This window comes from Toxotes jaculatrix, chromosome 1 (genome assembly GCF_017976425.1).
Source record: "Toxotes jaculatrix isolate fToxJac2 chromosome 1, fToxJac2.pri, whole genome shotgun sequence".
NCBI lineage: Eukaryota > Metazoa > Chordata > Actinopteri > Toxotidae > Toxotes > Toxotes jaculatrix.
Genome location: NC_054394.1, coordinates 13,757,200 through 13,778,859, shown reverse-complemented (window position 1 = coordinate 13,778,859; position 21,660 = coordinate 13,757,200). Strand labels below are relative to the sequence as shown.

Genomic DNA, 21,660 nt, shown 5'->3' with positions numbered 1-21,660 from the left:
CAGGTTTGTTTCTTTTCCACAGTGCATCTGTGCATAGAGGATTTCTTTGACTGATCTCTTTGAAAAGCTGGAATAGATGACAATGGTGCTGTAATACACAACTTTTTTGTTTGTTGAGCAGTGGTGTGATGTGATGTGATGTAAAGACTGGGAGAGAATCTTCGCTGCAGGGTTTGCTTGTGCAGAATAGAGCCACTTCCTCTATGTGGTTATACTTGACTTTCACTGTATATTCCTACGAAAGGAGTTGCAAAGCCAAACTTCTTTTATCACACATTTTTAAGCTGAGAAAGCTACAGAAAAGGCACAAGATTTCACTCTTTCTTGTCTTTTGTTGGTTTGGCAGATGTAGGGGATACAAAGGCCGTTTCCCCACAATATGTGATCCATAGCACTTCTTTGCTCCTTTAATGATTTTCGTTTAGTTTTTCCCTGCATACTTGTAAAGAGGTAGGAGCAGTTTGAAGGGTATGCACTGCAGATTTTATTCCATAAGCTGACTGTACTCTTCAGAGCTTAAAGAACAAAACAAGTCCGTAACTCATGTGAGTACATTACTTAACCTCCCCACCAGAGGGGGGCAGCAATATGCCAATACTGAGTGTATTCTGCCAGTACCTAGGACGGCGAAGAAGACGCGCATGAACCACTTTCCGACAGTGGAAGTGGCGCTCTATGCCGTAGACCCCTGAAGTGTGGAGCTTTTCGTTGCTCGTCAGTCAGCTGAAGCGTCCACAGGGCTTCACGCATGAGTTGTACTTTGAAAAGGAGCGGATTATGACACAGGGAAGAAGGAATCGGGAGATTCGTCAAGGAAAACAAAACATTCGTGGCTCTGATAAAGCCGTCAACATCCTCGGACAGGTAGTGTGCCGTTAACGGTGGCAGCAGCTAGCGGTACATTGCATCACGTTTTCCAACGCAGTACAGTTGACAGGGGGCTAACAAGGCTAGCTCTCTAAACTCTTATATGCTGGCAACATAAAAAAGGATTTACAGACACAGCTTGAACCGTAGTTGAAGAAGATCGACCATACTGTGATGTTGCCAGTAGCTACAAGCTAATTTCGTTCTGCTATGTTACGTTCGCAGCGTTGTAGCTAAAGCTAGACCATTTAATTACCTTTACCTAGCTAAAATTCACAGACTGAAGTAAAGGCAAGACTCGTCACTGATGACAAAGAGCCTATAGTGTGATGTTGCCACCGGTAAAGTGCCACTCTTGGTTGTCAACCTTAATATGAACTTAACGCCAGAAATCGCTGTATGTTAGCGAAAGTAGCAGTGTACTTCAGGCTAGTGTAGCTAGCCACCCTGACTTAGCTTTTAACTAGTTATGCTCGGACGATTAACTTTATGATGATATGTTAATCAACACCGTAGTTCATTTGTTGTTACATAATCTGACAATTGAAGAGTAGACCTAACGTGAAATAAGTTATTTGCTATTCCTCAAAATGTTCGCATACGCCTTTAGCTAGGTTAGCTAGCTCAACTTTAACGTTGAGCTCGGATAAACTGTAATCCTGCGTGACCTTGCAAGCTAACTGGGTAGCCTGCTAATGTAACTGAGGAAAGTGTGTAAGACAGCCACCAGCTCTTATTCTGCACCAAATAACATGTATGCAGGTTTTAAATCTGTCGTTACTGTGGCCCGTGTTTAACAGCTCAGCGCATTACATTATACAGAGAGCGATCAATTGTTTGTTTACATTGTGTCAAGCTAGTTTCGACGCTAACAAGTGCAGCTAATGAAGCTAATCTTTTCTCTGCATGTGCTAACTAACGCGCTAATATTAGCCAGCTAACTGACGATTAATTACACATAACGTCTAAATTTCGCTTCATACGTTTCACGACTTTCTTTGGAAGTTGTTCTGAGTTGTAACAAGCTATGAGAGTTACAGGTTGCCACATACAAACCCTGCAAACATTGACACACGTGAGCGCTAGGTGTTATATTTAGTGAAGCTACGTTTGTTAGTTTAATTGGCGTGTTTGCTACTGTATAACCTTAGCCTCAGTCAATATGTCAGTTATAATGTCGCGATGTTTTTAAGTGCACGGATTGGACTTGTTTTGTTTGTAATTATCATAATGCATTACGCCTGCTTGTTTCATCTCAAGCCATGGCATGTGGCAGCGCATTGACAGGCTTGTTGCGCGGGAGTTCACTTGAATTCACTGTGTTTTCCATTGTGGTCACAGAGGGCAGTATTGTGTTCAATTTTGAACACTGAAACTGACGGGCAAATTTCCATTCAGCTTGAGTTGGCCTTGGAAACACCACTGTGTATACTGCTGGAGACACTATTATCTTGTTGGGCCATTAGTGCAGTAACAGCGCTGAGGGACAGCATAAACATTTATGGACTGGGGTCAGTAATGGTAACAATATAATAAGGAAACTAAGTATACATGGACATAAGGGAAACGTGATGATGTAAATAACCATTTTGAAGTCATGATTTATAAGTACATTTATTTCTAAAAGGTTTTAACATGTTTTCAGATTATACAGAATTTGTGAGCTTAAACTAAACAGGTTGGTTATTCCAAATTCTTGGGGTCCCGATGGCACAAACTGTAAAAGTAGATTGATTAATTATACGTTATTTCACTGTACAGTTTAGTACATTGCTTTTCTCTAGAAATTGATCAGAAGTGACCGTCAGAACCTGCTAACAGACGTGTAGCAGTATGCCATGTGTTCTCGTTGACTAGAAAGCAAACCCAGTTGTAGCCCCAGTTGTCAGCAGGTCTGCTGACAGCACATTTCCTGACAACTGGGTGCAACAGTGGTTTGAAAGAAAGACCTCTTTTGTATTGTAAAACCCAGTCAAGCAGATACTGCCTGAAGTGGATTTATGGAGTTGGAAGGGTTGGGAAAGGGTGTTCCACAGGTTGTCATTTTACTGTTACATGTTGATGTTTAATTAGTGAGAAAGTGTCAAGGGCAGGGTGATATTTACAAAATAAAATGACAGTTTTTGACCATATAACTTAAGCAATAATTTCAGTGTGCTTTGGAGGAGCTATTTGTGAAGGGTAAATGGACAAACTGCTCTTACTAATATATGTCCTGTGTTGTTTGAACAGTGAACAATGCGTGACCTCACTGCCCAAGTCACCAGCAGCCTGCTGCCTTTCCCAGGAGTGACTGTAGACGCTCTGGGGGAGGATGAGATCACTCTAGACTCGGTTCTTCATGGGAAGTTCACTGTTGGTAAGCCATTTTTAGCCTTTCTTCATTAATTGTTGAATGATACTCCAGGATGCTCTTTTCATAAGCAAAATCAACACATCAAAGAATTTCTAACATCCAGGTGGGGACCATGACTCATTTTTGATTCATTAATTTTCTTTAAAGCATTTGAAACAGCTGATACACCTTAAGTTACTTAAGAATTTGCAAAGTAACACATTGTAAAAACTGTTGACCCATCATTTTTTCTGTCTTAGTCTGAAATCTGATACTTGTTGCTAATTCACAGTGAACAAAGTCAATTTTTCCAGATTTCCTAGTTATTAGGGAAGTTTAGGAATTCATGAAGTAAATATTATTGTCGGCCCCCCATTGAAAGACTTTTCTCCAGAGCATTTTATGTCTTCTGACTTAAGCATCATGAGTTTTGGCTCATAAGCAGTGTGACTGAAAAAAACGAGTCCAGCTCGGTGATGACCTACACCCTAAATCACAACCTCCTAAGCTTTCATTTTCTTTTCTGTGTGTGTGAAGGCCGCAGTGGCCTGGCCTGGCTGGCCTGTGGCCCTCATCTGGAGGTTGTCCATGCAGTGACAGGAGAACGGCTGTCCGCGTACTGCTTCAGTGGCGGAGGGGAGCACCCACCCAGTGTCCTTGCTGCCAGGGACTTCAGCTGGCTCAAACGGTCAGAGCCCTGTCTGTCTCTTTATCCTCACCTGTTTATCACTCTTAAATGAGGACTGTAATCAGTGGCATAGCAAATGTTAACTCATTTACTGTTTAATTTTACCAGGTCTGGACTGCTGGTTGGCTTGGAGGAAGCAGAGGGCAGTGTGTTGTGTCTCTATGACTTGGGACTGTCAAGGGTGGTCAAAGCTGTGGTTATACCAGGCAGGGTGAGTTGGCACTACACCAGAGGCCTCTTCGCTCTTCAGTAAATAAGCAACAATAAATACAGTCATATGGTTTGAATCTAAATGGTAAAAACATGGGTTGCTAAATCACCAGTATAAGACAGTATTTCTAACATTAATTGATTGATTGGAATATAGAAAATTATTATTTTTCAGTTGTAACCAAAAAAAACCACATGCAAATGTGTCGTTTTTGCTACAGGCAATGTTCCTGGAAGAGGAAATTGTAGTTCTGAAATATCTCACATTAGCAGATTATTGTGTTAGTGGGTATTCAAGTAGGAATTGCTAAATTAAAACTTCAGATTTTGAAAAGTCAATTAAAAGCTGTGGTGGCACAATAGTGTTTCAGATACATTTTGTAAAATTCTGAAATTTATTTGTGAAACACTTTTCTGAGGCATTTGGAAAAGCACACATACGGATTTTGCACACTGTAATAACTGTATAAAAAAATATCTCAGCCCAGGTACAAAACATTGAGCACTGTCTGCTGTCTCTCATATAGATCACAGCCATTGAGCCATTAGTGAGTTATGGCGGAGCAAGCACTTCAACGCAGCACCTCCACCAGAGTTTGCGCTGGTTCTTTGGCATTGCTGCAGTAGTAACAGATCTCGGTCACGTTCTGCTTGTGGACCTCTGTCTCGATGATCTGTCCTGCAGCCAAAATGAGCTGGAGGCTTCAGGTGAGGAGCTTGATTGAGGAGGGGCTGGGTTTATAGGTGTTTGCATGCTTGTCTGTGTGTTCCCTTTGTTTGTCTTCTGTCCCTTACAAGCCTTATTTGGAAGACAAGCAATGGTCAGTTTCCTCTGTTTTGCACACCATATGTTTTGGAAACAAGCTGTGAGACATTGAGTATCTCTTTTTATATTTACTTTCTGTTCCCAGACCTGCAGGTAGTGACCAAATCTCCTGCAGAGATCCCCAGGCTTAGAGAAGTCAGCACCAGACAGGGCAGGCATCTTTGTCTCCAGCTGAATGGGCCCAGTGGAGTTGGAGCCACAGCTCTGCAGTACATCTCCAGGACCAACCAGCTGGCAGTGGGATTTTCTGACGGATACTTACAGTTGTGGAACATGAAGACTCTTAAGAAAGAGTGAGGCTTTGTTTTTCTTCTTAGTTCGTACTTTGTGAGTTGGGAAGATAAGTGAGTTTCCTGGATAACTTTACCTTTGAGATAAGGTCCCATAGCATTACAAACAGAAGTGTTTTATTGTTTACAAGACATTCTGTTTTTATTGTTAACATTAGCTGAAAATGCAGTTGAAAAAGTCGAGCGAAATTACAAGAGTCTGTGCTGTTTTCAGTTCATTGGATATACGATATAATGTAACTTTATACCGGTGATACGTACATTTTATATGTTCTTCAAATCACCACATATGTCTGTATTTTTTGTTTTATTGTTCATGTGTAGATACCACTCCCAGTTAGAGGGCGGCGGGGTGGCTGTGTATGCCTTCACCTTCCAGGAGCCAGAGAATGACCCCAGGAACTGCTGCTACCTCTGGGCTGTTCAGTCTTCTCAGGACCTGTGAGTATTACATATAGTACTTCATCTAGACAAACTGTTTTTTTTTTTTTGTTTGTTTGTTTATTTTGTTTTTCCAAGTTCTTATTTTTCCTCTGCCCCTTGTCTCTCTCATGCAGTGAGGGAGATACCGTCAGCCTCCGCCTGCTTCAGCTGGCCTTCAGTGAGAGAAAGTGTCTGTCTTCTGGGAAGATTCTTTATGAGGTCTGCAGTGCATACAAGATTACGACAGTATTTTCTTGGTTTAATAAAACCTTTACAATGGTGTTCCCATGTCAGTTCTCGCAAACATACTGTGTATTTAACTTCCTTTGATTTATTCTCCCCCCTCTTTGTCTTTGTGTTGCTCAGGGTCTGGAGTACTGTGAGGAACGTTACAGTCAGGAGTTAAGTGGCACAGCTTTCCCTCTCAGGGCCCAGACCACCAACACCCGCCTGCTGAGTTGTCAGACCATCGAGAAATTCAGACCCCATCCTGACAGGGATGACAGCATGAACGAAGGTTAGCCTGCTTCTCATGACACCACCTGTAGAAGATATGATTATGCAGGGAGCTAATTTGTGCAGGTTCTCTGCATTTTTATTCAAATTCCAATACATTGTGCTTTGACATTTTCAGTGTTGTCCTAGTAGTTAAAAGGAATCTTAAAACGACTATACCATTACATTTTCTGTTTTAAATGACTGCATAATGGAGAACAGTCGCACTTTCTGTCTCTTTTTCTTTACTCTATCTTCTTGCCCTCTTATTTCTTACCTGCCTTTTAGTTTCTTAATCACATCATCCAAAACTCTTCCCATTTTCAGTTGCATCTCCGGACACCAGCGTGTCTATCTTCAGCTGGCAAGTCAAGGCCTATGGTCAGGGAACCCCATCTACCTACATCGGGGTTTTTGACATCAACCGTTGGTATCACGCACAAATGCCAGACTCGTTAAGGTACAGTGAAAACTGATTGGGAAGCTGGTCAAGAGAGTTCTACAATTTAAAACAAGAAAAGTGACATTTTTATAATTAAAATCATTATTCATATTAAACTTAGTGTATCCAGAAACAAAACATGAATGATATGACACCCAGGCTTTAGGATGTTGTCTGTTATTAATTGGTGGTTTGACAAAATATTAGAGATGCAGATTAAAAAAAAAAAAGTGACACTGCATTTCACTTGCACTTGCGTTGTTTTCAGAATGGGGGAATCTCTGCAAAATTGCCCCTACCTGGCAGTTTGGTCTCTGGACCCAGTGGTGCAGATGGTGTCTCCACATGCCCTCCTGGATGTAGTGGTGCACGACCGCAGCCTAAGCAGGGGCCTGCCCTTCACCTGCCCCCCACCAGAACAGTACTTTAACCCCACCACATACAATTTTGGTAAGTGTAAAGACTGTATGTACCACCATCTTGATGTAAGGTTATATTGACAGACCATTAATATGAAATGTGGAATTATCTCCCAGGTCTATGTAATTTATTCCAGGCTTTCTGTGCTTGTGTTGCCTCTTTGTTTTGCTCAGAACTTTGCTCGTGCAGACATGCCTGGGCTTGCCTTGGTTTGTAGCTGAAATATGGTTTTACAGAGAGGTTGAAAGACTTTGTGTTTGTTTTGCACTCTTTATGTTACAGATGCTACCTGCTTGCTCAACTCTGGAATTGTGCACTTAACCTGCTCTGGGTATCAGAAGGAGGCAAGTTTCTTGTGTTCATTTTTTTCACCTCATCATTTATTTTATGGCATTTAGTCCAAATTATAAGAAGTGGCCATGTGACTGCATATAAATGTGAAATCCTGTGCTGTGAACGGTTTCTGTTTTAATTTACATGGGTTTTCCTCTATATTATGGGGATGTAGCCTTTGCTTTGTGGGTGCTTGATATGATGTTTATTCCTAAGGCTGCACAATATTTACGTATAGGTTATTTTATGTGATATGTATAATTGATTAATTGATGATGATTTGAATGGAAAGGGGGCTTCTTCACACCTCTCCATTGTCGTTAAAACCAGACCCTGAGCTTTCTGAAGAAAGCTGCTCCTTGTTCCAGTGACATCATCTCCACTAGCTACTCTCGCTGCCTCATGTCTGGCCTACTCTCATCTCGCCTGGCTGACACCCAGGCCTCCAGCCTCTCTCAGGTACATATTTGGCTGACATCTTGGTCCGCACACGTTCACGAAACCTGTACTTTGTACTCCCTCTTTTAGTTCACATTAAAAAAAATCTTTCTTGTGACACAAAGAATTCACAGAATTAAATAAAAATACTTATTCTGAAGTGTTGATAGTAACGCATGCAACTTGATGTTTGCCTTCAGGAGGAACAGCTGGATGCCATCTTGTCCACAGCGGTGGAGACCAGTTCGCTGGGACTCATCACTGGCTGTATCAAGCAGTGGACTGCAGAAGGTGAGGAATCATACTCGGAATAACAAAATCAAATATAATATCAATATCATTTGCCCCTTAGTGTAGTACTCTTTGGCTTCATCTCACACATACATAAACATAGTACCTTAAATCTGTACTGCTACATTCATGCCACAGCCACGAGCCCTGCAGTCAGCTCTGATTCTGTTTTTCAAATTCTGTTTTTTAACAGAACAACCAGGCTCTGCACTGAACCTGCGCTACATCCTGGATTGGGCCTGGAACAAAGTAGTCCAGACCAAGGAGGAACTGGACGGCATCTGTATGTTTTAATGTTTGTTTGTTTTTCTTGGACAACAGAAGATATTCTGAATTATTTAGAATGTTGTTAAGATGGGGAGAAGTTTTTTTTTGTTTTGTTTTATTTATTAATACTAGTTTTCATGGATTTTATCAGTGGTCTTGAGCTGGACATCTGTACAAACATTATACTTGGCACTTTATTGTGACCACTCCCAGTGCTAAATTTGACTAGACTAGAGCAGCTATGTTTGCATAACATATTTGTAAGGTAAATTTACCTCTCAGGCTGTTATATTACAGGAAAAGCTTGCTTTGCCTCTTTGTTGATAATGTAAATTATAAATCACTTAACGGATATAAAGTCCTCCTGTGAATCACTCAGTTTTTATGCTGTTTACAAGTTTGTTTTAGTTTATACATTTATGCTGTGTATCTGTGGTTTTGTGTGTGTGTGTGTTTCGTAGGCGCACCGCTGTTTGACAGCTCATCCAACTTCACAGACCCTCAGACACTGCAGCTGCTACAGCACAGCCAGAGACTGCTGGGTAACCTCAGCACCATCTTCCACTGTCTGCTCAGTGAAGCTCAGGAGCTCACACAGAAAGGTGTAGTGTCCACGCAGAAACAGTTACACTTCCAAGTGTTGTATGTCCCTGTGATATTAGTGAAGCTGGTTCAACCAGCACAAATACACTGTGACTGAATTCCCATTTGTGCTAAATGAAACATTCAACCCCTCACACCTCTTATGGCTTGGTGTAACTTGAGTTATAATGCATTGTTCAGTGTTAAGCCATGTTTAGCAACTGAGAGGCTGTTGTGTTGTGTGAACCATTTGTTGTTATTGAAACGTTCTGGTTATATTTTTTTGTTGTGTAGGTCTGGTGGGTCTGATAAACAAAAACATGGTCTCCAGTCTGATCTCCAAGTACGCTCAGGTGGTCCTCTGGTTCTGTCGTACCGGCTTGCTGCCTGAGGGATCAGGTAAACTATCACAAAATACATCTTTTCCACAGTCTGTGGAAAAAAGCAGGTTGAAAGCAGGTTTAATATTATGCTAATAAATATAAGATGGCATTAAATATCTTTAACTGGAAAGATTCTGCAGAGTCGGCTCATGTTTTTAAGTCAAGTTTTGGCAAAACTTTTGCATATATCTGTAGTCATGCTATTTTGTCTCTCTCCTTTTCTGTACTGGTTTTAACTGCCCTCCCCATCAGATGACGATGCTCTCCAGATCTCCAGGCCTTTTTACACCCACTCGGTCATCAGCAACTACTATACCATACGCAGAGAGGAGCTCACCAGGCTAGCTAAGTGAGTACTCTTTGCTCAGAAGCAATAAAGATGAATTCAGTCTTTAATCCATCCCAAATCTATGACTGAAGCTATATTGTCTTAAGTACTTTTTAATCACTTGCTGACACTCTCTTGTTGTCTTCTCAGGGGCAAGTGGTGTGCAGACTGCCTGATGATTGACGGTTTGGTCAATCAGTGTGGTGAACGCTTGACCAACCTATGGAAAAGGGATGAGGGTGGGACAGGGCAGTATCCACCACCTACACTGCATGTAAGCATTAAAATATTTTGAATTATGCTTATTTTGTACCATCCAGTTTATGTCAAACCAAGTTTACATCTGCTGCTACAGCATTGTAAAGAACAGGATATTAATTGTTTGTCTTTCATCCACAGGCCTTGTTGGACATTTATTTACTGGACAATATTGAAGAAGCTACCAAACATGCAATTGTATCCTTCATGATAAAATTGGCCTTTTGCCATCTCCAGTATTTTTCATAAATCCTGACATCACTACGTCAGCTGTTGATTTGATTTTTTTTTCAACTGAGACACATTTCAGAGTCTTAAAATTATAGAAAATAATAACAACTGTAAATGTAACAACAACTTATTTTCAATAATTTGGATTTGGAAATGATTTAATTGTGCTTTTATTCCATTTATCCATTAGGCATGCATTGTTTTGATAGCTTGGAACATATGGAACTGGATACATCGTGTTAATTGTTTTATTTACTATTTCATAGTAGAGATTCTAAATATTATTATTATTATTATTTTTTTTTTTTTTGTGACAGAATAGAGATTCTCCCATGGGTAGACCACATTAAGCCTACTGCTTGTATGAGCCTTGACCTGTGATCTCAGGTGATTTACCTGTTGCTGGATGTCATGTATTCCTTCCCCAATAAGGAGGGCACATCAGTGGAGTCTTTCCCCACAGCTTTTGCTATCCCTATTGGATTGGTGAAACTGGTACAAGGCCTCTGGCTGCTGGACCATCATGACCACCAGGTTCTCACTTATTTATTTATTTATTTTAATTGCATTTTATTGTTCCTAAGATGTAAATTTGGACACAGGGAGGTTGTGCAAGGCTAAATAGTTTTATTTGTATTTAAATGTTAATGGAACATCTGCATGTACATATTACTATCACTATTTACAGTGGAAACATTAATGATATTTCTGTAAATACTTCTGTTGCTGCTTCTTCTGTCTCTTTTTTATGATACTATCCGACTCTTGGGTTTTCGCGCTATTTGAATGTCATTTTCTTCTTTGTGTTGATCAGAGTTCATTTGAGCTGCTCCTTCATCCAGCTGCCTCCCAGTGTCAGTTTGCGTGGCAGCACGAGCGTGTCCTGCAAGCTCTCATGTGCCAGGGTCAGCACTCAGTGGCACTACGGTACTTCCACCTTACGAAGCCCCCGATTTCCTCCACCTCCCAGGCCAAACTCTGTCTGTCTGTACTGCTACACAACAGGTAGGAGCAAAGGGGGAGGACGTTAATGTGCACTCAGTAAAACTCAACAACACTATTGAAGCTTTGAAACTAGAAGAAAAAGGGTTTTATTTTTCATTAAACTAACGTGGTGGTTCAGTTCCAGCCTTTCACATGTCTTACCTTACCTTTATTAACCAATCAGTTTGCACTTTTTCCAGGTGTCTCGTAGAGGCGTGGTCCGTACTTCGGCAGCACTCCAATCGCCTCAACATGGGTGAGCTGCTGAGCTTCCTGTACGAGAGCTGCCAGGAGCTGGGCCTCATCAAGGAGCTGCTCAAATTGCCCCTGGGTCCAACTGAACAGGTAGGAGAGACAATTTAATTACTGCATTTTTTTAAAAGCCCAAACTCTTCATAGTTTTGCTTGTGGATTAATCTTCCTTTGCATCTTTGGATTATAAAGTGGATGAAAACTCATGACTCTTGGGTTTGTGTTTCAGGAATGTTTGGAGAAGTTTCTCCAGGGTACAGGGGGTCTTCAAAACAGAGAACTACTGATGGTTCATTACCTTCAGCAGGCCAACTACATACCTGCTCTACAGCTCAACCACAGCCTTAAAATGAATCTGGTGGTATGTTTGACACACACATACAAATTCGTATATCAGTTATCACAAGATTTTCTTGATGTGGAGTGATGATGGAATATTTGATATCTGTTAAAGTGTTCAGAATTCTGCGACCATGTAATTATGTAATCACATGTAATTATATAAGATTAATAAATATATTTTCTGTCACCTTTGTTCTTAGAATGAGCGAGACCCAAAGCTCAAAGAACGATCCAACACCAGGAACTCTATTTTGGATCAGTATGGCAAAGTTTTGCCCAGAGTCCAGAGGAAACTGGCAATGGAGAGAGCCAAGCCCTACCAGCACCCCTGCACCATCCACAAAGAAGGTAAGGAATTCACTCCGTCCGCTACAGTTTACCACATTGGGGTCAAAGTATCAACATTTTGCTAGAAACTTTTCAAACCACTGTGTTCCAGTTTCTCGGCCACAGCCACTGTCGACCATCACCAAGCGTTCTGCCACTGAGAAAGTGATATCCAGGGCTGGATTTATCAACAATGTCCTGACCAAGATTGAGGAGGTGTGGTTAGGCAAAGGAGCAACACCACAGTCCTCACCAGCCAAGACGTGAGCATAAAATACCAAAATCGTACCTCACCCCAAAGTTAATGCTTTTTATTATTCTGATTTATTTACTTTTTTCAATTTCTTTTTGCCAGCCCCAGGGCAGCTGATACTCAGAGTCCGAGCCCCAGGCCCTCCTCTTCAGCCCTTCCTGATCCTTTCCTGGGAACTCCTATCACCATGACCTCAAAACGAAAGTCAAGGTACTTTTTCAGTGAAAGTGATACATACAATATGTATGCTTCATAGTATTTTTGAATATGGACACATTTACCTTAACCAGATCTGTGATGTCACATGATTATATATTAAAATTGCTTCTCAACCAGGAGCTGAGTAATTTATTCTAAAATAATTAAATTTAATGAAGCATCAAAGCACGGCACCTCGTAATGTGCATAAGTCAAATTTCTGATATACTCACGTTGACAAACTCTTTTGGTTGTTAAATTTATTAAATTATTGTTTGTATGCCCTCCTAAAAAATACTCGCCTTATTCATTTTCTCAAAAATGTTACATGAATGCAGGACCCAGTTTTGTTAAGACAGCTTTTTAAAATCATGCATGCTGTGTATTTCTTCCTCTTTAACATGACCCAGGCTGATGGACTTGGTGGTTCACCCCTCCTGTCAGAGCCCTCAGCCTCTTCTCAGTCCCCCCAGACCTCCGAGCTTCTGGGTTTCTCCAAAGAGCATCAGCAAAGCCCCTGAACTCAGTCTGTTGCAAACACCACAGGTCGTCAAGGTGAATAGACAAATGTGGATTTCCTTTTTCAATTTTTTTTAAAGTGTGTGTGTGTGTGTATTTTTGGGGTATTTTATTGCCTATACTTTTTGTGGGTTTTGTCCCCTCAGCGAGCTCGGGCCTTGGCTGCCTCTGGCCCAGTGTTCTCAGCCTTCACTCCCCAGTCCATCCTCCGCAGCAGCCTGAGGCCGACACCCGTTGCCACCCCTTCTGCTTCTCCAGGGCGCTCCATCACCCCTCCACTCCGCAGCAAGGAGAGCCGCATCACCTTCATCGAAGAGGCGGAATCTCCTGAACCAGAGAAGGGCATCCGGTGGACCAATGGGGTAAGACAAGGCTGCTACATGGGAGTGGTGTGTTGACTCGGGGAAGCCAAATAACAGGTTTGATTTTCTCTTTGTAATAAAATGTGTCTTCCAATCCTCTTTGGAACTGTTTTCCTCTCTAGATGGCAGCAGACAGTGAGATTAGCTTGCTGACCAGAGGCTCCAGGCTGTCCAAGGCCACAGGTAAAACCTGGTCCTCACAGCCTGCTGACGAGGAAGAGGATCAAGATGAGAAAAGGGAACAACAACACGTAAAGTTCTTGCCTCCCGAAGGTGGCATTCCCTCACCACAGCTGAGATGCTCCGAGAGCGAGTCATCCTCCATCCATGAAGTCGCTGCAGAAACCAGACCATCAGATGCCACGCAAGCACGACTTAGCTTGAGCTTTGACATTAGTCACACATCTGTCCAGTCAACAGACACCACCCTAGAGTACTATGATGCACCTCTGTCAGAAGACCAGGAGGTGGGGCGCACAGCTACAGAGAGAGATGAGGACGTAGTGACGCTGAACATCAGAGCCCTAACTGAAAAGGAAGTACCAGAGGAAAAGCCATCACCAACCACTGATCAAACCCCTGTCCTGACATCAGAGAACAGGGAGAAGGAAGAAGAGGAGGTGAAGGAAGATGAGACATTTGAAGATGTGATGGAGACTGGTCCTGAACAGGAGGCTAAAAACGAGGAAGAAGTTCAGTCTGAAAAGGAAGATGAACAGGATGCTGAGTTAAGTATCAGACAAGGAGATGCTGCAACTCCTGACCACGAGGAGACACCTGGTCACAGTCAAGGTAATTCATTTGCAGAATATGCTCTATCGATTCCTCCGTGACTTATTATTAGAGCTGATTTGTTTCACACCAGTACTGGTCAGCACCAAAATCCAAAAACATGTCCTTTGCTTCTCTAAAACGTGGTGTAACACGTTTTTTATGCCACCAGTTTATAACCAGGCACCTGAGAGCACAGATTCTGGGGTCGAATCCCAGGATCAGCCAGTGAAAGTCACCGAACAGGACGTCCAGTCCACGGCCACTGAATCCACTGAGTTCACTGAGCCTCTGAAACTGTCTGGAGCCACAGACGAGCCAGAGGAGGATCTGGAACAATCTACAGGTCCATCCTTAATCGATGCATTCATACTGTCAAAAGTTCAAAGATACTCCCACCTCATATTAGACAAGACTGTTGTGATTCAGCACTAAGGGGAAATGGAATAACTTACAAGCGGATTCAGAAAACAGATATTTCATGTTTTTTGAGCTTTTCTGGAGTTCTATTAGTAGATAACAAAACATTATATTACCCAACCATACCAAGGCTATAATGATTGAATTCATAGTAAGATTTCCACTCTTGTGTATTATCAAAAATACCTGAGCAAGTGAAATGATAAAGATTCTGGGTTTCATTTTGCATTAATGAATTTACATACTGTTGTTAGTGCTTTGATTCGGTGTTGGTTTGGTTACTGTTACGTGCGTGTGGGAAAAAGATGATGCCAACCATTTGTTTATTTACGTTCTTTGCCAGCAGATCTGACAGAGTTTGTGCAGCGACATCTGTTCGGCGACGATCTGTCTCCTCCGCTCACCCGCTCAGGAATCCACAATGCATCACGGGCACAGGTGTCATTCAACAGGTATTTACCTTTTCTGCAAATATGATAATTTGGTTTGAAGATATGCGTGTAGCAAGTTACAAATAGCTATCCCCCTCCTTTCTCCCAGTGAGTCATTAGGTGAGGTTGCAGAGGAGGAGCAGGCAGCTGCTGAAACTCCCCAAGTTTTCACCAGCCAGAAATCCAACGCCTCTGTGACGTCCTCCGAGCCAACTGGCACAGACTCCCACTGTGAGGACCCAGTTTATACACATACACAGTAACACCAGTGCTCCTAGTGTTACAGTATGATTTTACTGTAACACATTTTATAACACGCCTTCACTTTTCTGCTGTTTTTTTTTTTTTTCTTTTTTGTCTTGTAGCTGTTGTGAGTGTAAACGATAGCGAAGAACTTTCTAGCCCTGCGTCTGAGGAAGAAGAAGAAGATGAGGAGGAGGAAGAGGAGTCTGATCAAGCTGAGGATGAAGAAGAAGAGGAGGACTCTGGTAGTGAGGTGGAGATCATTGAGGAGGTGCAGGGCAATGGGAGGCTGCCTCCCCTTCATCCCAGTTCAGTCTTCGCACAACAAGGACACACACACTTCCTGCCAAGTCTGTCAGAGCAGGAGGCTGCTGAGTTCTCTCTGATCGCACCCAGTGCAGAAATGAAGGTAACTGACATCGAGCCGAGATGATTAGATGACTGATGGAAAATTAATTGGCAACTCATTAAGTCGTTTATTTGGATAAATACCAAACAATCTCTGATTCCAACTCCTTTAATGTTAGGATTTTGCATTGTAAACTTAATCCATTGATTAGTTGGAAAGAAAAAAGAAAACTGTCAACAAATAACCTCGCTGTGTTTGCTCCTCCACAGATGGTAGAAGAGGACATGGAGGGTGATGTGGTGATGGTGAGACTCGGGGCAGATGAAGGAGGGCTGGAGGCAGAGGAGAATGAAGAGCAAGGATCACCATACATGGAGCTCAAGCCCTCTACCACTCTCCTGGTACCCCTGGAGCTTGTGGGAGGACAACACGGCCTGGTCGATAGCGCTCAGCTGTGTCTTCCTGAGATTCAGCAAGAGGTCGTTTCAGATGACCCACAGACTGGGACTCACAGCAGCTTCTCTCTGATGCTGGATGTGGACGAGGATGGGGATAAAGAGGCAGACACGCCACCTATGGAGAATGATCTGCAGTCCTCCGGTCTTTCCACCCAGTCTCCAGTAGAGGAGGCTAGTGAGGAGCTTGTGGTCAAACCTGAGGTTATTCTTTTGGGAACAGATGATCAAGATACTCCCCTTACTGGCGAAGTCTCACAAGTTGACCAGAGGAAAGAGATGGAGAGCCTGGATGGAGCTGAGGTAGATGGACTGACAGAATCGGGACCTGTAGAACTCCAAACTCACCAACGGACTGAAGACACCGGGACAAAACAGGAGACAGAAGATGCTAATGAGCAGAAGGACACTGAGCTGGTAATTCCGGCTGAAAATTGCGAACCTGCAGCTCTTTCTGATCAAACTCCAGAGGGAGAACTTCCAGCAGTTGCGGCTGACGAAGACTCTGCAGAAAAGAAAGATGCTGCACATGAGAAAATGGGAGAAAAGGAGGATAAACCAACACCTGGTGAGGACCAGGAAGAGCCTGAAGAGAACGGACCTGTTAATATAGAAACAGAGCTTGTACCCAGTGCAGAGACGGTTCCTGCTGCGGAGGAGCAGCCGCAGGACCACAGAGACTTAGCAGAGACAGAAGAGGACAACACAGAAGAAACTACAAAAGAGAAGGAAACAAAAAAGAGGACTAGTGGAAGGCAGAGGAAAGATAAAAATGCTGAGGAGAAGCCTGTGCAGCAGGCCAATAGCAAGCCAGAGGAACAGCCTGTACCAGAGACTCCCACTTCTCAGAGGAAGAAGGCTCCTTCCACCCCAACGCGGAGGACCACGAGAGGGAGGAGGGCTGTTAGTTTTATCTCTCCTGTCCCAGAGGAAGCAGAGGAGCCAAAGCAGGATGTGAAAATAGATGAGGCAGAGACGAGCACTCTGGAGGTACCTGCCTCACCTAGTCGTACACCCAGAAAAAGTAAACAGAGCAAAGAAATCAAAGTCCAGGCCAGCACACCTCGAAGAAGTACCCGCAGAGCTCAGTCAGAGCCTCCTAAAGACGACATTGAAGAGGGAGAGGCTGTGGATACCAGTGCCACAGCTGCATCAACCTCCAAGGCCTCTTCTCCAGCCAGGCGACGGGTTTCCCAGAGGGCCACTTCAACGAGGACAAGCCAACGCACCCAGACTGGCAGCGAGGAGTTGCCTGTAGACACAGAGGCTGATATTGTAAAGGAGGAGGAGGAAGACCGAGAGGAGGAAGTCACATATATAAAAATTGGTCGACGAACAAGCTCCAAGACTTCGACACCATCCAAACGCAGGACCGCTCAGGGAAACACTCCACGGAGGTCCAGCCGAAGGATACTGAACAGCAGCGAGGTGGAGTCAACACCATTAGAGGTCTTGAGTGAGGAGAAAGAGGAGGAAGAAGCCTTTACTGCCCCTGTGAAACGCAGCTCCAGGAAGATGAAGACGGAACCGTCAGAGACACAGTTGGCCCCGCTGGAGGAGAAAGAGGACAAAAAACAGCCACCGTCCAGCCCTGGCAGGACGACTCGGCAGTCCAACAGGATTACCCTAAATATTTATCCACAAGTAAGGATTGAGCTTTTTTTTTTTTTTACAGAGATCTACAGAGAGCTACAGAGATCATTTCATTCACCATCATCTGCTGTTGACACATATTAAGTTACTTTTGTTTGACTTTAAACTGTCAGATGTTTATCATAATGACATTTGAGACAGAACACTCCATATTATGCTTTTAACTTTTATCTATATCTATAATCTATTTTTTTGTAACCAGTGATTATCATGCATCTGTCACACAACATTCGCTTTGACATTTTGAAAAATCTTTCCTGTATCACTTCCTCAGAGCGCAAAAAAGACAAAACGAGAGGCGACTGCTGAAAACATCAAAGAAAGTGAAGATCTGCTCGAGTCTGAGCATAACAGCAACGCTAGTCGCGCCAACTCCCGTCGACCAACTAGGAGCAAACTCTGGGACCACCCTGAGGAAGATCTTCCCTTACTGGACTCTCCATTGGAGGTGGATTCTGAAACCCCTGTCGCAGACGCCCTCATTAAGAGACTCCAGGATGAGGAAGACAAGCAGGAGGGTACGTATGAAGCCTCTGCCTTTGGACTGAAAATAAAGCTGCAAACTGAAAATAAAAATAAATAAATGAGAAAACTAAGAGCTTCTTTGGCATGGGTGACACATTAAAGAGGGGTGAGAATTCTGCTATACTGTAAAATAAAGAATAGAAAATGTGTTAAAATGTAAACTCTGTTAAATCACAGGAGGAGTAGTTATCTCAAAAATGGTGAGAGCCAGCAAGAGGAGTACAAAGTCGTCAGCAGAGCAGGCTCACTCCGTGCCTCCCACGAAAGACAGCCTGGTCCCTGAACCCGAGGAGGACGAGTCTAGTCCAGGCGAGCACTCATTCATCTACTCCCCCTCACGAAGAAGAACAAGAGGTGAGCTGAGTATCTGTTTATCCATACAGCCGTCCAGCCATTTGCCCGTGATGATTTTAACCCTGTGTTGTGTCCGTGCGTCAGCCCGTAGAGCAGAGTCTCCTGGCCCAAGTGAAGAGTCCGCACCACCTGCCACTCGCAACAGGAGAAGAGTCAAAGATGATGCTCCTCAGGTGACTGCCTCTGACGGAGGCTGGATTTGTGTTTTTAACCTCAACATAGTTAGTCCATAGGCCAGTTCTTCTTTTAGTTTCCTTTTAAAAATCAGGAATAATCACGTTCATTATGAAGGAGAAATAATGAATGGGAGGTCTTCAGAAAAGCATTTTTTTTAACGTTCTTTTTTTCTTTTTTCCAGGATGCAGTTGCTTCTGAAGAAGATCACGTGGAAGTGGAGAAAGCAGCAGGCGTCACTAAAACGAGAAAAACAGGCAAACGAACAGCCAAGTAAGACTTTTTTATTTGGTCTTTATGTGCCCTATATCACACACTGAAGCCACTGCTTAGTTTTAACAACTAAGAAACTTTGTTTACCTTTTTAAACAAGACCACCCAATTAAGATCTCTGTATTTACTAAAAATATATATATTTTTTTTATCACCTCTATTGATCTTAATCACACTTTACACTCTCACAAGCTGTTTGAGATTTTCTTTTCTGCATCATTTCTTTCTTGTATTTTCTCCGTCTACAGATCCAAAGGCATTTCAGATCCACCTCCCGTGGCAGAGGTGGACCTGATCTCGCCTCTGCCCAGTCCAGTCGATCCGCTCCCGCGAACGCACAAGAGGGTTAAAGAGGGAGAGGCCCCGACCTCGACCATGAACCTTCGACGCAAACGCATAATGGACACCGTTTTCACGAAACCAGTCACCCGGAGGAAGAAACTATAAGGAGGTTGGTGGTGGTTTTAACCAGTGAACCTCAGACAGCCACCTCAAGATTTGAACCAACTCGGTTAGGAGCTGTCAAATAAAAGTGTATGCCTAAACTCACCACCGTTGTTTCCTCAAATGCCTCACAGCGCTGCAGTTGACTTTGTATTCTGACCTCCCTGTAGGACAATAAAAATAAAAGCAACGAGAGGACTATATTTTTGGAGTTTACACGTCCGGCTCGTTCTCGAACTTTATTTCACTTGATATCGTATCTGTGGCCATTTTGTGACGCTCCTTGTAATCAGCTAAATTCTCTGGGCACAAAAAAGGCACAAGGGAAAGAAATCAGTGTTGGTTTTTAGAGGCTCCCGTTAATATAACCAGAGACTGAGTTGAACTTACCTCTGATAAAGAGGTTTTATTTACATTCTCTTTTAATTTTTTTCTTTTTTTTTGTTTTCATTGTTGTTTACTTTTAAGACTTCAAGGCCTGCTGTTTTTTCTATTTAAGAAGAAAAGCAACCCAACCCAGTGGAGATAAGACGTTTCTACTGCTGAATTTGTATATAGTCTTTTGCTATGTTCCAAATAAAGTTAATAAATAAATCCTAAAGAATTATGTTCATTTTGAAGTTTTAAGTGTTTCGAATGCGTTTGATCATCTAATCAGACTGCCTATGCCATAGTCTTAAAATTTCAGTTGATTTTGGAGATTTTCTGTGAAAGAGGCACAGACTATTGCCAACAGAATTGGACTGTTTTTCTATGTCATGGGGATGTTATATATTGTGAAAGAGTGGGGGGTAAAAAAAAAAAAAAAAAGACTTGCACAGCTGTTTGCAGTTGTTAAACTTGTTTTGGGACATGTTAATAGGCTTGTTTAATTAAATTTATGGCAACCACCATTGGACACATAGGCTATTTTCTGATGAATGTATGTAGAATGTCTTATTTTTGATGACTGCTCTTTGATAAATATGGCAACGCTTGAAAACCTCTCTACCTCTGATGTTGAGTGATTGTCTGGGTTCAGTTTCTTAAGTGCACGTGTTTAGTTTGGTGTGTGGTTGGAGTGACTGTATCACAAAGCCGTTTTCTTTCTGTGTGTCTGAGATGTGCAGTCAACCACCTGAATGGAGCTACAAGCCTCTAATTATCCTTCAGAAATAGCTGAGAGCTTATCCTGCTGGTGCCTCAGGTGTCCGACATCCATCAAACTCCATCAGCTTCCACTTTCGAAAAGGAAACTTTCTAAATGTTTATAAAAGTCAAGTTATAGTATATATCAGCAATTTAGCTGCTAAGGTGAAGTTTGATTTCATAGAAAGTCACTGACATATTGACATAAATGTAGCAGTAAACGTGTAACTTCTGTATAAACTTGACTCTTATTTCCCAGGGTGCTGTCTCTACTCAATAATTTAAAGTGGGAGACAAGGTGAAAGTGAAACCAGCCTTATCTCCACTGCTTTTCTTCACTAAAAAGATCACCAGGGGAAAAAAAATTTAAAAGCACACTATTTCCTCCCACTTTGAATTCTGATGATTTTTTTTATTATATATAACAGATCAGTTGTCATGCAACTAACTTTAGTCTGAAACAGTGTCTACTTTGCATTATTGTCTGGTTTAGTTAATGATAAAGTCTTAAGAGTCACGTCCACAGTAAAAAAAAATTTCCACGTTTTCAGTAAAACCCTGGGAGGTATTTCCCAACAGACTTGTCTGTTCACCATAGTGCCTGTCACACCGCCCTGAAAGTGTCCGTGTCAGCATGTAACTCGACACACTTTGCTCTCCCGTGCTCTGTGTGAGGGAGCTGATCACTCAGTGTGCCAGCCTCCCGTGCTGATACCTGTCTGCCTGCAGAGAGAATGAGAGCTAAAGCCTCAGACATGCACAGCAAGGACTCTGTCAAAGTGGCCGTCAGAGTCCGACCGTTCAACAAGGTCAGTGTGCAGCCATTTTGTAGGATATACTTACTCTATACTTTCACTTTTTAAATCTGTCACTCCTTTGTTATTTTATTTTTCTGTTATTTGCCTGCAGCTTTCCTAATGTATGTGTTACAATGTGCTTTATTCTTATGGTCTGACATACACTGGCATATTACTGTATACTGCCATATAGCATTAGTGTTATGCATGGATGTTCAGCAATGTAATGACAAATGTATGAACTCAAAAACTTTGGTTTGAAACAAACTCAGGATGATTTGACTTCATACACATTTATT

General features: G+C 42.5%; 1 protein-coding gene across 1 annotated transcript; it reads left to right on the top strand.

Annotated features, from left to right (window-relative positions):
• Positions 1–665: 665 nt before the first annotated feature.
• Positions 666–20,420, top strand: ahctf1 (AT hook containing transcription factor 1). Its single transcript, XM_041035301.1, has 40 exons — positions 666–864; positions 3,100–3,226; positions 3,740–3,890; positions 3,999–4,101; positions 4,628–4,808; positions 5,012–5,219; positions 5,541–5,657; positions 5,774–5,858; positions 6,006–6,156; positions 6,462–6,594; positions 6,845–7,026; positions 7,279–7,340; positions 7,660–7,788; positions 7,968–8,058; positions 8,252–8,341; positions 8,787–8,927; positions 9,202–9,306; positions 9,543–9,639; positions 9,769–9,892; positions 10,018–10,074; positions 10,495–10,641; positions 10,922–11,112; positions 11,292–11,436; positions 11,573–11,704; positions 11,886–12,033; positions 12,125–12,275; positions 12,368–12,475; positions 12,874–13,018; positions 13,129–13,344; positions 13,467–14,136; positions 14,288–14,461; positions 14,882–14,987; positions 15,076–15,197; positions 15,332–15,618; positions 15,828–17,657; positions 17,941–18,184; positions 18,369–18,545; positions 18,630–18,718; positions 18,904–18,992; positions 19,241–20,420. The coding sequence occupies exons 2-40, from the start codon at positions 3,106–3,108 to the stop codon at positions 19,437–19,439; spliced, it is 7,698 nt and encodes a 2,565-aa protein (XP_040891235.1). The 5' UTR covers positions 666–864; positions 3,100–3,105; the 3' UTR covers positions 19,440–20,420.
• Positions 20,421–21,660: the final 1,240 nt, after the last annotated feature.